The sequence below is a fragment of the Thunnus maccoyii genome, chromosome 5 (assembly GCF_910596095.1).
Source record: "Thunnus maccoyii chromosome 5, fThuMac1.1, whole genome shotgun sequence".
In the NCBI taxonomy this organism is placed as follows: domain Eukaryota; kingdom Metazoa; phylum Chordata; class Actinopteri; order Scombriformes; family Scombridae; genus Thunnus; species Thunnus maccoyii.
This window is the reverse complement of record NC_056537.1, coordinates 15,252,323-15,269,457: the sequence shown is the minus strand read 5'-3', so window position 1 is coordinate 15,269,457 and position 17,135 is coordinate 15,252,323. Positions and strand designations below refer to the sequence as shown.

At 38.7% G+C, this 17,135-nt stretch overlaps 2 protein-coding genes across 3 annotated transcripts; both read left to right on the top strand.

Annotated features, from left to right (window-relative positions):
• Window positions 1-179: 179 nt before the first annotated feature.
• LOC121897952 (inner centromere protein) lies at window positions 180-11,944 on the top strand. Of its 2 annotated transcripts, XM_042412769.1 has the most exons (20): window positions 180-420; window positions 1,555-1,703; window positions 1,828-1,938; window positions 2,045-2,754; window positions 2,873-2,918; window positions 4,133-4,305; window positions 4,442-4,472; window positions 4,692-4,779; window positions 4,895-5,035; window positions 5,551-5,568; window positions 7,109-7,218; window positions 7,302-7,422; window positions 7,659-7,766; window positions 8,132-8,283; window positions 8,439-8,559; window positions 9,139-9,219; window positions 9,871-9,906; window positions 10,117-10,179; window positions 10,297-10,450; window positions 11,682-11,944. In XM_042412769.1, the coding sequence occupies exons 2-20, from the start codon at window positions 1,564-1,566 to the stop codon at window positions 11,855-11,857; spliced, it is 2,580 nt and encodes an 859-aa protein (XP_042268703.1). In that variant the 5' UTR covers window positions 180-420; window positions 1,555-1,563; the 3' UTR covers window positions 11,858-11,944. The 2 variants fall into 2 exon arrangements, with proteins under 2 accessions (XP_042268703.1, XP_042268704.1); XM_042412770.1 differs by lacking the exon at window positions 5,551-5,568 and having other exon boundaries at window positions 183-420.
• A 1,462-nt stretch (window positions 11,945-13,406) lies between these two features.
• Window positions 13,407-16,985, top strand: fth1b (ferritin, heavy polypeptide 1b). Its single transcript, XM_042412914.1, has 5 exons — window positions 13,407-13,656; window positions 15,382-15,485; window positions 15,585-15,731; window positions 16,117-16,242; window positions 16,337-16,985. Exons 2-5 carry the CDS (start codon window positions 15,384-15,386, stop codon window positions 16,493-16,495), a joined length of 534 nt encoding a protein of 177 aa, XP_042268848.1. The 5' UTR covers window positions 13,407-13,656; window positions 15,382-15,383; the 3' UTR covers window positions 16,496-16,985.
• Window positions 16,986-17,135: the final 150 nt, after the last annotated feature.

Below are 17,135 nucleotides of genomic sequence, written 5' to 3'. Positions count from 1 at the left end.
GAATCTGCGCTGTGACGTCACTCCGTCCTGAACTTCCGTTGGGGTTCGCACGATTTGTATTCACATGTCGACGGTTTAGGCACCCCGCACCATTGCATGCTATTGGTTCTAAGGACCGGTCCCGCCCTTTCGGGATTCTACGATTATCAAATCGAACACCCCTCTTCTATCGTCACTAAGCCTCGCCTCGGGATTGGTTGGCGAAGTTTTGAACGAGTTAAACGGTTTCAGCGGGTCAGTGGGGATTATTGCTACTGCCGTCTGTGACGGGCGTGTGTTTTACACAACAGCTGTAAATAAAAGTGGAGACTTTTTTATTTTAGCACATTTATTTTCACGTCAGTATGCGATAGATTTCGCTTTTTAAACTTAGCGGAGCGGCGAACATCGGATTCCATTTCAGAAACTCGGATACCAAAGGTAAAAAGAAAGTAAAGTAAAGCTAAGTTAACGTTAGCAGGAAACAAAAACCTTATCGTCAACTCTAGTAACGCTAAATTAACTTATTGTGTTTCCCAGGACCTCATCTTATCATCATATTTTAACTTTTTGATGTTTGCATGCTCGTTGGTAGACTTTTAGTGTTCAATGTAATCGAAGCTAACTTGTTTCCTGGGAAACGTTAGCTAACGTTAAGTTAACTTCACATTTTAAAGCGTCTCGGTTTATGTCAGACTAACTTTTCCTGCTTTGTTTTGTTGTTACATGATGTGACACTGGCACAGTAACGTTAACGTAACTAACATTATAATATATATTTTGTAGCTTTTACCTCATTGTTTTTAAATAGCTTCAATCCGCGTAAACGGAAAACACAGCGCATGCGCCAACTAATACAAAGACAAGGACAGTGCAAAACATGACTGTTATTTAGTTTGTTTTGCAGATATGCAGCTCGTAATTATTACCTATCAATGCAATCTGCTTGCGAGTAAGAAAAAATTAATCTTTTTTTGTTCTACACAGTCCTACAACTATTTAAAGTTGAAAAGATATATACATCTTTAGGCTAATTTTAACCAGAATTGGCAGCTAGTCGGCATGACAGTTCAATTGTTTAGTGTGGTTGTGTTACGTTTACTGCTACCAGCCAGTGTTTTGATATTTATACCTGGCAGCAGCTCTGCCAGGTATAAATAGGTCTTTCCTATTACGTGATGATTAGGGAGGAGCCAGAGGGTTAAGCTGAATTGAGTTTTCAAATCCAAGCAGACAGAAATGAGCTAACTTTGAACAGAAAAGGTAGTTTTACACACACTATGTGTCTTGTTGGAGAAAATCATCTGTATTAACATCATATGCCAATATAGACTTATGTGATTATGTGTATAGTGTAAAGTTGGTGGTGGACTTGGGCTAGTCTAAGTGGATTTTACAGGTTTCTGATTAGGGAGTTTAATACAACTGGAAATAGTCATGCTAAAGGAAAAATATGTATCCATAGTGTCAAAATGCACATTAAGGCGTTTTGCAACCACTCTGACCTTTTATTTGTTCTGCTTTCTCAAACCTGTCCAAGCTTGTCCTGATTTAATAGAGAAATCTTTCCCTCAGGCGGTCACCATGAGCTCCATACTCTCATCTGTACGATCGCTCATGCAAATGTTCGATGGCAAAGCACAAGAATTCATCAGTGACATTGACAATGTCCACATGGTTTGGCTTGAGGAGATCCAACAAGAGGCCAACCGCATGTTCTCAAGGTGGGCTTAGTCTACCTGGCTAGGTCTCCATCCAGGTTTCCATCTTCAGAAATTTGTTGTCATGTGTAGTTCGTCTCTTGAATTGTCTTCAGTGTTTTACTAATGAGGTTTGTTTTAATTTCAGAGATTTCAATGCAGAGCCTGAATTAATGCCAAAAACACCATCACAGAAAAAGAATAGCCGCAGGAAGCGTGTATCTTTGGGGCGTCAAGAAGATAATCAAGCCAAGCGAAGGTTAGTTGCTTTCATTACTGGTTTCATTGTCGCATTTCTTTAAATCTGAACTTATTTAAACATGTTACGCTTTTTATTATTCTAAAAATGTCCCTTTACTGTCCAGATTTTCAAAGGGAAAGCGCAGTAATCTTCGTGGCTCCTCTATCAAGTCACTGGACTTCATTACTGAAGAACAAACCGTTCCAGAGGCTTCCACCTCTGAAGACAGCAGCGCCACACAGCCAAAACGCAACACTCGCAAAAACAAACAAACAAAGCCTGAGGTGGTAGAGGATGTGAGCCAGTCACCACGTGGCAGCTGTAAAACTGAAGAGGTGCAGAACAAGAAGCCAGAGCTGGTAGAGGACGAAGAGGTTGAGCCTGAAAGCAGCACCGCCACACAGCCAAAACGCACCACCCGCAAAAACAAACAAACAAAGCCTGAGGTGGCAGAGGATGAAGAGGTAGATAAAAATAAAGGAGTGAACAATGCAGAAGATGAGCCGGATGGCACATGGAGCGCTGCCCAGCCTCCATCCAAGATACCCTCACCTGAGGTCGTCGTCAGCATCTCCTCAGCAGACCGCTTGTCTGCTGAGCTCGTTAAGAAGCTGGAGCGCTCTCCTGGTCGTACAGCTGCTAAAATAGCAATAGCCGGCACAGGTCAAAGCTCACGGCGGAGCTCTGTGCGATGCTCTCTCAAGATCCGTCACTCCCTGGCTGGTTTGCGACACAGTATGACACAGGAGTCTGTTCGCCGTGCTTCACGCCGTTCCATGCTTAAGAGGAAGATGGCTCGCATGGGCAACTCCACATGTAGCAGCAGTGTTGGTGGTGAGAAATGGGTCATATTTCGTTTATTGTGACCCAAAATGCAAAACTTCTACAAATTCTTCCACACTGATTCTCGTTAAGCGGTCTATGATATTAGGCTATTTTTCTCTCATTGTAGATGATTCTCTTGATAACTCTGCTGAGGAGGAGGAGGATGGAGAGGCGTGAGTATTGACTAAAATGTTTTCTTTGCATGGTTGAATATATTCTTGACTTTATGGAAAAGAGAAAAATGTTTTGCTCTAGAATTTAAGCTACATCACCAGGTGACTGTTGAATGCAGTATCTCTAAGCTCGTTCAGAGGTTATGTGGAGATGTTCAGTTGATGGGGCTTTATTTATTTATATTTTGAACTCTTTAAATGTGCCATACAATTCATACGTTCCATCATTTAGTAAATAAACATCTCCACATTCTCTTATATCTTTACATATGAATTTCATGGAATAGAGACATATGGATAAGAGACAAAAACCAAAGAAACAACAACATACCTGATATAACTGAAGAAAATACTAAACAAACAAAATAGTAATTAAAAATAGCAATTTTCTGTGTTTCAGCTCTTTATTTTGATGTGGTTAATATCCATGGTGACCATTAGAGGGTGACACAGGAGTGGATTTTTACTCCTATCCCATCTCAATCCCATGTCAGAGAAAAGAGAAATATTCCTGTCCCATCCCAGTCCCGGAAGAATGACTCCCATCCCATTCTGTTCCTGTGTTGTTGGGTTTTTGTTTTTGTTTTTTTAGGGGGGTGGTAGTCTTTTGGCAATGAAATTATTTTGATATGATGTCCTCGGCATCCTTTTCTCTTCTGTTCTACTGCACGGTTTGTTTGTTTTTTCACACCATTTGGCCAGTACATTGGCAGTACCAAAAACACTGGTTCATTTATTGCTATTAGACTCCCATCCCACCCACTCCTGTTGACTGACTTTTTTCCCCTGTTCCGTCCCAGTCAAATGATGAATAGTGAAATAGACTCCCATCCCGCAGTGATCATATATCCATAAAAATGTCAATTTTCAGCTGTATTTTAGCTGCGACCTTTTCCATAATGAACACCTCATTCAGCTTTTATTGCCATTGTTTTATATTTGGGGGTTGTGGCTGCAATCACTGGATTGTTACAGTTTTTTTGGCTATAAAAAGTTGAGTCCTTTTATAAATACATTTTGTTTTTCACCATTTGACAAGAAAAGCCAAAATCAGTTGATGGGGCTGTAATGACCTCACTGGGCCAATAGTGGCCATTTGAACAGTGTTTGGTAAATTCTGTATAACTGAACTTTAGCCACAGATGACTGGACATGAATTCAATGTTTACTTGTTTTAAATGTTTCTTATTGGATTTTTTTATTCATTGCTATAGGATGTCAGAAGCTGTGACTGCAGGCTCAGAGGTTAATGCAGCAGCTGAAGAATCTAAGCAAACTCCAGAGATTACCCAGAAAGTAAATCCATCTGTTGGGCGCATTACTCGTTCTGTGGCTGCAAACTCTCCCAAACTGGCACAAAAAGTGAGCACTCCCGACCGGAGACCAGGTATGAGCGCCCTTCATTTTATCAATTGGTTCTTTTTAATTCAATGTTACATTAAAGTTCTTGTTCAATATAAACCTGATTTGCACCAAATAGCAACTTGTATGTTCTAAATACATATTTGCTTTTTGTGTTTCAGTTGTCGCTGAGAAACAACAGTCAAGTCGGAGGTGTGTGTGTGTGTGTGTGTGTGTGTGTGTGTGTATTTTTACATGTCTGCCATGGAGACTATCTGGGATGCTCTGGATTGGCTTCCCTGTAATACAGAAAGCAGTGGAGCATCATTACATGTAGATATGGTTTAAAAACTGGAGTATTCCTTTAAGGAACACTTCAATTTGTTTTCAGATAAAATTGTGTGGTGTCTAAAAATTCTTCTGTGTCTGTAGGTCAAGTCAGAGCACCAAACGCAAAGCACCAGATACTATAGAGGAAAGTCCCACAAAGAGGATGTCTCCTCCCAAGAAAAGCCAAAGTGTAAGATGCACAAATAAATCTGTGTTGTGTGGAAATTTTTAAAAATTTAAAAGAATGCCTTCTTAATCAAATAGCAATGTTTTAAAAATCAGAACTGCTTCTTTTTTTTAAATAGGCAATCAGACCCAATATGAGATCTTTTCTCCACACTGTACATAAGAATCAGTTGCTCATGATGACCCCGAATTCCCTCGGACGCACTGCTGTTATCAAGTCCTTCATTAAGCACACGACTCCTATGAAGACTGATCCTAAGGTGAGTTGTACACTTAAGTCACTGGAAAGCAACAACACTGTTGTAACTTTTCAAATCTAGCTCCATGATAAAACTGAAAATGTTCAACTTCGTCATTGTTTATATTGTTGCTTTTTGAATTTAAACTGGTCGAACTGGTTTTAATTACACAACAGGTAACACTTTCTAAATTCCACTGGCTGAAAACTGACTTGTGCTATTGCAGTAAATTGAAAACGGATAACTGTTTTGTGTCTGCACAACCTCCATTGTAATTTAGCAGTTATCTAATTTCAGTAGTGTGCTTCCTTAAAACCAGAATCTTCTTCAAGTGTTTTTTCGGGGCTTGTAGCACACAAACAAGGAAAAATGTAAATCAGTTTATAGAGCCTGAAGTAATGCAGTCACAGATATCTATTAAAATCCTTGAGTGTCTGTTTTTAAGTTTTAAAAATATTATAGCTCACATTTTGTGTTGAAGCCAAATCTTATTTTCCTCTTATTTGGATGATGTTGTTTTTTTCTCCCTTCCCCAGTTGAACACTGGTATAGTGGTAAGTGTAATGTTGGAGCACTGTATGTTGTTTGTGGGCATTTGGTGGTCTTTAATGTCTGATAGTGTTTCTTAGATAAGCCCCTTTCCCACATCCATGTTAAACTGTAAATGTTCTGTCATTAGTCTGTCAGAGTGAATCTTGATTCCAAAACAAGACACTCTGTCGGTATGATTATTTGGGATTTAGTCTGATTTTCATTGGGCTCTTTTGCAAACAACAGTGGATGTCTCTCCGTAAAGTGCTCAAAGGGTTCGATGTCAGACTCCCTACACTTCGCTTTTTCATATAGCAAGCAGACCTACAGTACATTTGACCAATTAAAACCTTATCGAGCCCTGTTGCTATGCAGGATCCACGTGTGAAAGGGGCTTTACAACACACATTTCACCCCCACCTGCATTTGTTAGTTGATGGCATCTCTGGTCTTTTGGGTTACTAATGCTCATTACTTGCTGTGTTTTATTCTAACAACACTTCAAACCACCTACAGTAGTTTTTGTAACCTCACTTCTAGATTTCAAAACATAATTTGAACTGAAATAGAAATTAAAGCAAAAATCCATTTTAATCAGAGTTCACATTTCTATGATCTTGGAGTTTATTTTAAGCAGCACATCACAGCTCCAGTGAGTACTGTGGGTGTGTCAGTGGATTGAGGTGTACTGTGGGAGGAGTATGTCATTCCCCTATTTTTTTAGGGGTCTGGATCATGTTTAAGAGTAACTTGTTTTGTAATTAAATGCCATTTAGCAACTCTTATTGGTATTTGGACACAGTTGTGATACACTAGGTGATTATCACAGTTGGTTGCGACTGCTTGCCACCAGGACAATATATTGATATCGTGATATGAGACAAGATGTTGTCTTACATTTTGGATATTGTGATATTGTTCCCCTTTCCTCCTTTCTCCTGGGCTCATTTTTAATGTGTTGCTCCTTTTTATCCCCCTTGATTGGTTTTTGAGGTCGTAACAGTGATATAAGTGTTGTCTTTTCCTGGCTGCATTACAGTAAAGTGATGTCATTTTCTGAACTTACCAGACTGTTCTAGCTGTTCTATTATTTGCTTTTACCCACTTAGTCATTATATCTACAAAACTGATGATTATTTTTTTAAAATCTCATTGTGTAAATAAGAAAGTATAAATCACAGTTGAAAGGTGACTGTCAGTTTGTATTTGACCCTTTCCATTATTTTAAGTTATTTGAAGCTGTTCAGACAGAACTTTAGAGACCAGTAATCACAGGTCAGAGTGCTGGAAGATGACCTTTAGTTCATTGATGTGAACACAAACTTGATTCAATTCTTCAAGACCACAGTCTGTTGTGGATTTATGTTTTATCTGCCAACTCCTACAATCTGGTGTTTTTACTTTAGGAGGTGATCTGTTTCCACACTAGTGCACTCCACCTGCTACTTTGGATTTTTGTGACATTTGCCACCTATTGCAATAAGATTGTGTTTATTGTTTTGGACGACACGAGTTTCCTAATTTCACTTGAACTTATTTTCTCCTTGTTTTCTCTTTTCTTAGACGAAAGAGCGTCACAAGCTGGAAGCACTTAAAAAGAAGCAGGAACAAGAGGAGGAAAGAATGAGGAAAATGGAGGAGGACAAGAAAAAGAAGCAGGAGGAGCTTAAAAGGTTAAAATTATTATACACTCTGGACATATGAGTGATTTATTCATCATTTGTTCAAAATTAATTTTTTTAAATTTGTGTTCTAGGAAGAGGGATGAGAGGCTAAGAAGAGTGTATGAGGCCAAAATCAAAGAAGAGCAGAGGGAAGAAGAAAAGAAAAAGAAGATTGAGCAAAAAATGGCTCAGATTGACGAGAAAAATGACAAGGTACCCGACTAATTGATGTATGTTCACCTCATAATGGATTGAACCTGGTCGTCCAATAAACAAGTGGTTATGAGGGATACCGTCCATTGATGTCATCTTCCCTCTGTCCCTTTGTTTCCTGTCCGTGTCTCTACTGTTGCTATCAAATAAAGGAAGAATGCCAGAAGAATCATCTTTTAAAAACAGATTGAACCAGTTTGTTTAACGGTCATCGATCTTGTGCCTTGTTAATGCAGCGTCAAGCAGAGGAGAAGGCCAAGAAGAAGTTGGCTGTGAAACGCCAGGAGGAGCTTGAGCAGAAACGGAAGTTGGAAGAAGAGGCTAGAAAGAAGAAGATTCAGCAGGTAGTGAGACATGTTCTTTTATAATTTTATTTTTTTATTTCTGTAGCTGTGCTTTGGTGCACACTGGAGGTGTGTATCGTCGTGTATCATTAAGCAGCAACGCTCCGCCGCTACTGCTGTAAATGACAACATGACAGACTACATGTAGTACAGAGTGATTTGTAGGTTGGATCATGTTGTCCTCCCAAATTTAGATTTGTTGTAACCTAAACTCTCTAACAATTTGCTGAGATTTCTTTTAGGGTTTTCATAAAAATAATTAATCTTATTTATAGAGAAAATATGTTTTTAGTAACTTAATTGTTTGCTATTACGCATTGTGACCCGGCTTTTCTCATGTTTTTCTTTTTTGTCTTTAACTTAAGGAGGAAGAGAAACGGCAGGAGGAGTTACTGGCTAAGAAGAAGGCCGAGGAGGAGGAGGAATTACGAGCTCGTAAACTGGCTGAAGCCCGCAGAGCCCTGGAGCAGAAGAGGGAGCAGGAGCGCGAGAGAGAGCGACAAGCTGCTGCTGAAAGGTTATCTATCGTCTTTAACAGCAGCTATATAACACATACATTATAACCTAAGTAGCCTAATAATCTTTGAACATAGTAACATTAGTTAAGGCCATAAGACAAAGATGTATAGTTGTTCAGAGTTTGTTTTTACTGATTTGATTTCTGGTTTTCAGGGAGCGTGTGGAAAGAGAAAAAGCTCTCGCCCTGCAACGGGAAGTGGAGAGAGCAGCAAGAGAGAAAGAGAGGAGAGAACTGGAGGAGAGAAGAAAGGCACTTGAGGAAAAAAGAAAACAGGTAAGAAATTGAAATATCTCCACCATGTGTCTGAATGTTTTATAGTGCACAGACACTGGATAAGAAAGATAACTTGTTAAAGACGTTACAGGTCTCCGTAGAAGAGATATGTGGCGTTTATTTAAAATCATATTCAACCCAAAATCTGTGTGTCTGTGAGCACCTTTAATTCATTTCAGTTATCATGAATTCATTGGTCACAGGTTATCAAACAGCCACATGTAGCAGGTAGGAAAACTTCTCAGATCACATTTGCAGCATAATTTACCTCCACTTTCCATACTGATGCTCTGTAATCTACATTCATTGATTCAGGGAGATTTGAGCATTCATGGTGTTAATTACAATTAAAATTTACTAATACAACACTTTGGTAACTAGAGGAATTATTGATCGGTAGCACAGTTTCATGAAATGAGTTTGATTCTTGACTGAATTGGGTGAGGAAACCTTAAACTCCATGTAATAACTCTGGATAAACAGTCCACTTGTATTTTAAAATAAGAGTTTCAGCAACACTGAGGTTATTACTTCAGCTGCTGAGCTGCCTGGTTGTTCATGTGCTTTTTGTTCCACTAGGAGGAGAAGGAGAAACAGAGGTTAGCTGCAGAACAGAAAGCTGCTAAAGAGAGAGAAGCTGCTGCTAAACAGGCTGCACAGGTAAGCTGCCAGAGGAAAATAATACTTTGAGCTTTGATACACAGTTGAACATTGGTAAAAGTTAACTTGAAGGTTAATTATTCTTCATTTTAAGGGGAGGTTCATCCAACTCAGAGATTTTCTTACTTCATTAAGATTAAGTTTTAGTTTTGTTATCCACCAACTCCACAGTAATATGGGTGAACCATCTCTTTTAAAACACATACAGTAGATTTAGAGACAGATACAGATTCAACACAATGCAAAAGAATGATGCTATGCTAAAAAAAAAAAGTGCCATTTTTATTTTACATATGTGTTTCTCTAGTACTGCAACTCAGTAAGCATCTCATTTATGCCGTTTCTTTTTGAACTCTAAAAAAACACAGATGCGAATCAGTGAGTCTTCCCATCTCTAGTATACATGTAGTGTAATATAGTAGATATGTAGTAGTCTAAGCGGTACGACCAGGCAACCACATAAACTGATCATTTCTTTTAGATATTTTCTTGTACGTGTGATATTGCAGATAACTGTGGAGTGGTAACTATGGGAAATAACTTTTGGTTATGTAATCAATGATATCCTCAGTGTATTTTATGAAGAAAATCTTATTAATGATGTAATAACTAAACTTAATTCTCTTTTTTTTCTGCTCCTCTGTATTGAAGACCGCTTCTAGCCTGAATGTAACTGTGGATATCGAGGTAAGCTTTTTGTAGTTTATCAGTTTTCATCATAAGCCTTGAGCAAACATGTTAGACTTTTTCCTTTCTTTTTGTGCCTGTAAGGCAAGAAAAGGTGTTTAATACACATGAATAATTTATCTTAATGTTTAGATGTCTCTGTGGATTTGTTTCTGTTGGTTTGTTAAACAGATGAAAGACATATTTAGTGTTTCTTCTTAATCTTTGCAGCGTTCTGTGATGACTACACCTGTAGGAAAAGGTGGTGGTCTCAACGTGACTGTGGATATTGAGGTAAATTTAAATTATGCATTTTTGGCACAAATATTCCACTGATTTCAATCTTAACACATGATAGAAATCTCTTATCAGATTAAAGTCTCATAAATTGTGTTTCATCCTCCTCTGCAGCAATCACCACAGTCATACTCCATCACTCCAAAGGGCGGAAACAAACCTTTGACTCTGTCCAAAAGTGCTGAAGATTACGGGATGGACCAGAACAGTGACGACTCTACTGATGATGAGTCTGCTCCAAGGAAACCTATTCCATCTTGGGCAGAAGGTATGCATGAATTAGTATAATTGTACTTTATTTTGATGAACTTCTGCAGTTTTTTTTTTTTCTCCAGTTGACCGTTTGCTAAACCCCAAACAGCAAATGTTCAATCATAGCTTTGCATCTATAAGAAGGCATAGCAGGTCTGTCTAACGTTGGATGATGAAGCTGTAGTAAGAGAGATGTTTGGTATCAAAAGAGAGTGGTGTCTTTTTCCAAAATCAAAACACAAGAGCAGATAAGGACTGGATTAAACCAGTGTGTTTATCTGATCTAACGTAGGCTGCAGTCATTAGCATGTTCAGTTAACTAGCTGATGACCTCCAGTAAGTTTTGTGGGGTTACAGATTTTTTTAAAAAAAAAGCTCGTTCAGGACTGTCTCATCCACTGTGTGATATTTCCTCCCTGTGGAAGCTGGTCCTGGATGCTGTCAGTGTTAATGTTAACAGCTCTGCTCTCCTCCTTATTCCATTTGGGGAAGTTAACACTCCAGCATCCAGCAAACATTACCAACCACATTGGTCAGTCCTCATTCTTCAAGTCTTCTCTCTTGTAATGTGTAAAAGTGAAAACCTTCTGTTTAAAATAACAAATAAGTATGTAAGATAACCAGCTGAACTGGGTTATGTTAGACTTAAAAAAAAAAACAATAATCTGACATTTTTCCTCCTCATACTTATAATATTAGGACTAACTAGCTCTGTGCTGCAATACAAGAACGCTGTTTCTTTATTATCATGTCTTCTAAGTGGATCATCAGCTGGTGAGGACGCTGAATCTTTTAGTCTTTTAGCACAATATGTATGAAGCCATCAAGTGCATACAGGAATTTTAGTTTTAATACAAGCTGGAAACTGGAGACTGAAGTTTCAGCTGACAAAATTGAAGGTCAGCACATAGAAATGAGAAACGTGCTTCGTATAACTCTTAAATCAAGGAATCTTGAGTGGTAAATCTGCTATCGTTGTTACTTAGATATGTGCCTCGGAGAATGGAAAACTTGACTGGCATAGCAACAGTAACTAAGTGGGGAGGGGTTTAGCGAACAGGAATTATTATAATATTCTGAATTATTCCAAATGGAGTTAATCTCAGACACATGATCTCCATTGTAACATGTCTTTTAGCTGTTTATAGCAGACCTGTTTGAGGTTTGGCTACTTATCTCGGTGTGATTTCAGTTTCTTGCTCTGTAGTCTTAAATGAATTGTATTTGAATGTTTTCTTCCCTTCCAGGTCACAATCTGCAGCAGATAATTATGAAGCAGTACTTCAACCCTCCCGACATGGACTCATTCTTCGGAACAATTGAACCACCAAAACTGGAAAACATCTTTTACAAGAGCAAGCCACGCTATTTTAAGCGCACCAGTTCTGCCGTGTGGCACTCGCCCCCAATTAAAAACATGTAACGTCTTGTCTACACTGATACATGTAGTACTGTATAAAGTTTCATTTTTGTTTTAAAGTCCTTCCAATAAAGTTTTAAGTGTTTTCAAGATTCAGGAGACTTTATTGCCATTTACATGCATACTGGCATTCTTGTGCGGGTCACTCGGTCAGGTTCCTCCACCTGAACAGAGTGCTCTGGGTGATGGGTCCTCTGTAGGTCTGGGAGAGGTGTCGACAGCCTCAATGTTTTCAGTATAAGGTTTTAGGAATGTTTTTACTAGTTATGTAAAATATCATGAATGTAAGTGATTAAGTTGATGCTTCACTCTTGTAAGCATCAGGGGAAAATGAGTGTGTATCATAACTCAGTGGGTTATGAATGTTTGGATGTTTTTTTGCCAGATTATTTGTAAAAACTTTAATTTGTATAATGCATGTAATGACTGTGTAAATGATAGTAGAAGCACCATGTTTAGGATTTATTACATTACATTAAAATGGTTTATTACCCAAAAATGATGTGTAGGTTGCAGCTTTTGATTGGATTTGAAAACACCTGAGGGGCATTTTAAGCTCTCATAGTAGGAACATCACAGGTGTTACTGATAACTAGTGGTGGAAAGTAACTGAGTACATTTAGTCAAGTACTGTTCAGTACAATTTTGAGGTACTTGTGCTTGAATATTTACATTTTAAGATACTTTATACTTCCACTCCACTACATTTCAGAGGGAAATATTGTACTTGCACCTCTACTATATTTATTTGACAGCTTTAGTTATTTTCAGTTGAAGATTTGACACAATGGATAATATAACAAGATTTTAAAATACAACACATTGTTAAACCAGTGGTATCCAGCCTTTTTCGCTTTTGACATTTTATAAACAGCAGTGTGTAGTCGGAGTCACATTTCAGATGTTTATGAGTTATTAACAGCTGCCAGAGGGGGGAGACAAAGGTCTGGCATTAAAGCTTTAAAACAACAGTCAGGTACCCAAATGAACATCTGAAACATGTTTTTCTTGCCCTAATTATTCATCCTGTTCATACTAACCATTAGAGGATCCTCTCATAATGCACTTGCATTAAAAGCACATATGAAGGGGACCTTTTAACCGCCAGTATGAAAAGGAGGAATGATTACAGAGACGAAAACCTCTTTCAGTGTTCACACCTGACTGTTGTTTTAAGACACACATGAAAAATTGTGAACCTATCCCTTAAAGCGGTGGTTCTCAAACTTTTTTCATGTCAAAGTCCCCTAAACTGACACAAATTAGACCACGGAGATGTTTGATTACAGTAAGTGTATGAAACCCATGACCAAAATAGTCATATATTCTGTCATTGTGTTACTTATGGATGGAATTATAGTGGACATAATTTATTCCCCTTTTTGCTCGGGAGCCCCGGACCCCTGGGGGTCCCGGGAGCCCACTTTGGAGAGTCCAGGTTGCGATGCCGCTGACTTAAATTCCCAACCAACCTTCACTTGTCATGTCAACGGTCGTAGTCTATATATATGATTTTCTACACTTAAATTCAATGCAGCCGCTGTTTCAAAGACTAAATCTTTTAGTAGTAGAACATTTTGACTGCTGTGTTAAATTACATTTGTGTGTTCGTGTCTTTTTAATAACTTTAACTTCGTCTCTGTCCGGATGTCGCCCCTTTAACCGTTAACAGAGTCGAGCGACGCCACATACGCGCACTGCGTCTGCCGTTATTAACAGCAGGTGACGTTAGCTTGTCTCTGGGTGCTTATCGGATTGCTACACCGGGGTCCTTGGTGCAAAATCCCAAACCGACAAAACAGGTACGTCTACATATAATATGACTCCCACCCAGCTTCCTAGCTAGCTTGTAAAATGTCATCTGTGGTGTTGAAAGTGTTGTCTCACTGTCACTGATATGAGCGGATGGAGGTTCGCTGGCGAACAGGGTCAAGCGAACATTGTTTAGCTAACTTATCTAGCTACACTAACTTATCAGCTACATGAACAGTCAGTATTATCACCACGGTTATTTTCTCATTAGCAAACCTTGTAACAGCTTTACAGCATTTCACAACTATCTGGTGCTGCTTTGAGACTTAACATAACGTTAGCCAAGGTTATCTTTTCAGTCATGGCTCTGTAACAGTCAATGATTTATTAGTAGCTGCAAACCGAATACACAAGTTAAAAGAGAACAGTTAAATTATCTCAGTTTTATGGCTAGTCCTTCACTTAAAAACATGTTAGATCAGTTTCAAGGCTTTCTAGAAGGTTATTATGCAATGAAGGTCAGTCTGAATCAATATGAATGCGGTTGTGTCCTTTTCAAGGGCAGATTCACAATGTTTCAAGTCTGTCTTAAAACAGCAGTCAGGCACCCAAATGAGCAATTTATTGCGACAATCATTCCTCCTGTTCATACTGACCATTAGAATATCCCTTCATAATGCACTTACAATGTAAGTGATGGGGGCCAAAATCCATGCAAAAATGTATTTAAAAGTTTAATGAAGCTAATATGAAGCTTCAGTCGTTCAAATTAGTCAAATCAAGTAGATATCTTTAAATGTTACAGTCTTATTAGTGCCAGTGTCCCTCTTATTGTTACTAACTTCCACCACATCTGGGCCGCCTTCCCTGTTCACCAACAGGGAAACACAAAGATGGAATTTGATGCTAAAAAGTCTGTAAATGTGGCAGGTGTCCACTCAACATGACTAACTCAGACTAACTGCTGAAGCCTCATATAAGCTTCAGATAAACTTTCAGATGACTGTGTGAACACACCACCATTACACACAATGAAAGTGCATTTGAAGGGCATCTTTTAATAGCCAGTATGAACAGGAGGAATGGTTACAGCGAACAAAACCTCTCTCAGTGTTCATATGGGCACCTGACTGTTGTTTTAATACAGACTTGAAACATTGTGAACCTATCCTTTTTAAGGATCAATTCACCCAAATCAGGTTAGTTTCACAGGGAATATTTCTTAGTGTAGTGGTGCAACTGATAACTGATCACAATGAGGTCTGTGAATTATACAGAGAGGTTTTTGTTAGGGCAGATATCTCAAAACCTGATCACATACACCTGAAACTATCTGCAAGGGTAGATACTACTAGGGGTAAGTGAGAGAACATAAAAGTGTTTTTGTTAACTGGGTAAGTGTAAGTGTTGGTCGCAGTAATTTGTTACTCCATCTGTCAGCATGTTTGCATGAAGTAGCTGTTTTTGAGAAGTCCATTGGTTGAGTGTAGCAGGAGTTTCAGTGACACGGGTTGATGTTTGCGGGGATAATGAAGGGGAAAAGGTATCATCAGCCGGTGTCAGCATGATGCAACACAAACTGCATCAGCTGATTTTAAAGTATCAGGTTACAATGCAGGGTGTAAGTCTTTAATTAGCGGTTGTCTGCGAGGTATTTTCTATTTATACTCGCTCACCTTTTCATATCCAACAATGTACTACCTTACATTTGACCAGCAGAAGACTGTCATGGAAATTTGCTCACATTCATTTCTTCATTTTTATGATTAATACAGAAATGAGTTCGCAAATTCGGCAAAACTTCCACCAGGACTGTGAGGCTGCCATCAACAGACAGATAAACCTGGAGCTGTATGCTTCTTATGTTTATCTCTCTATGGTAAGAAATACTTTCAAACAAGCAGTGCAATGTGCATCTTCTCTGCTCAGTGCTATAGTGTCTTTAGCAGGATTTCTCATTTACTTCTGTCGGTTTCAGGCATACTATTTTGATAGGGATGATAAATCCCTACCGAATTTTGCAAAGTTCTTTGGTGCGCAGTCCAAAGAGGAGCGTGAGCATGCCGAGAAGCTGATGAGTCTACAGAACAAGAGGGGAGGCAAGATTTTTCTGCAGGACATCAGGGTATGTAATAATTAATAGTGTTACAGCGTGTTATTATGGTCAAGGTTTTTTTTTGTTTTGTTTTCACGGTGGAGTGATACTGTTTAGATGTTTGTGAATTGAGTGCAAAAGGAGTGCAATGATGTAATTATTAAAAAATGTATTGGTTATTTTTATGATAATTTTGGGGGACAATAAATGGTCAAAGTGAAAATGTCTGACAAATTACTGTCTTGAGATTGATTATTTTCTCTGACTAAAACCATAAAACCTTAAGGAATTAAAATTCCGTTCTTTACTTAAAAGAAATGTGATGTTTTGTAATATCAGTGTTAAATATGGGCCAAAGACAATTTCCACTTTGGTGGGCAATAAAGTTATATTCTATTCTATGTGTCTACCTCAGAAACCCGATAGGGATGAGTGGGGGAGCGGCCTGGAGGCTTTGGAGTGTGCTTTGCAGCTGGAGAAAAGCGTAAACCAATCCCTGCTGGACCTGCAGAAAATGGCGACTGAACACAATGATCCTCATGTAAGCAGAACTAAGAGAACATACAGTACCTGCCATTTGAAGGATGTGACAGCTTAGTAAGATTCAACATTGTGTCTTTTCTTTTTTTCCACAGATGTGCGACTTCATTGAGACACATTTTCTGGATGAGCAGGTTAAATCTATCAAACAGCTCGCTGACTGGGTCTCCAACCTGCGCCGCATGGGAGCGCCACAGAGCGGCATGGCTGAGTACCTCTTTGACAAACACACCATGGCTGAAGAGGCCAGTTAAACTACGCTGTGACACTGATGATCATCCTGGTCACCTCTGCATGCCAGCCTGCCCCGCCTGTCCCTGACATGTACTGCATATAATACAGATACTGTGTTACGATACTGTGATACTGTGTTATTTATGTTAGTTTGCTGTCAATCACCTGCAGAGTTTGAAAAAGCCATAGATAGCTCTCTAAACTGGAGTACTGCAGAGCTCACTTCTCATTACATTCCAGATTACAAACCATCTGAGAGATGTTTTGCACAAATAAAGACTGAGAAAACCTTTAAATAAATATCTTTTGAATATTTCTGATGTGTTCCTAAAGTATGATGCCTAAAACCAGTAAAACCTGAGGTCGAAGTTTGTGTTAATTAAAAAAAACATTTGCTTGTCTTTGAGCACTAAGTGTACGCAGGCTGGACTGTGCCACTGAAATATTTATAGGCTTTTATATTAAGTTTATGTGTGTACATAATAAAGTTGATTTTAAACTGTCAGTGAACCCTTGAAGTATCGAGTGGCTCCTTTTTAAATGCATCAGTTTTATGAGTTTCATTGCTTATGTTTTGTGGGTTATGTATAAGTAATTGCTCTAAATATATTCTTTCAGGTGGGATTCATGAAAGTATTTCCTGGGCATACAGACACCATA

What these genes read in the sequence shown, in the direction of transcription:
- LOC121897952 (XM_042412769.1), top strand. Translation starts at nt 1,564, where the DNA reads ATGAGCTCCATACTCTCATCTGTACGATCGCTCATGCAAATGTTCGAT. An exon ending in CGACAAGCTGCTGCTGAAAG is followed by an intron (nt 8,284 to 8,438) that starts GTTATCTATCGT and finishes TCTGGTTTTCAG; the next exon opens with GGAGCGTGTGGAAAGAGAAA. An exon ending in TATTCCATCTTGGGCAGAAG is followed by an intron (nt 10,451 to 11,681) that starts GTATGCATGAAT and finishes CTTCCCTTCCAG; the next exon opens with GTCACAATCTGCAGCAGATA.
- fth1b (XM_042412914.1), top strand. Translation starts at nt 15,384, where the DNA reads ATGAGTTCGCAAATTCGGCAAAACTTCCACCAGGACTGTGAGGCTGCC. An exon ending in CTTATGTTTATCTCTCTATG is followed by an intron (nt 15,486 to 15,584) that starts GTAAGAAATACT and finishes TGTCGGTTTCAG; the next exon opens with GCATACTATTTTGATAGGGA. An exon ending in TTTTTCTGCAGGACATCAGG is followed by an intron (nt 15,732 to 16,116) that starts GTATGTAATAAT and finishes TGTCTACCTCAG; the next exon opens with AAACCCGATAGGGATGAGTG.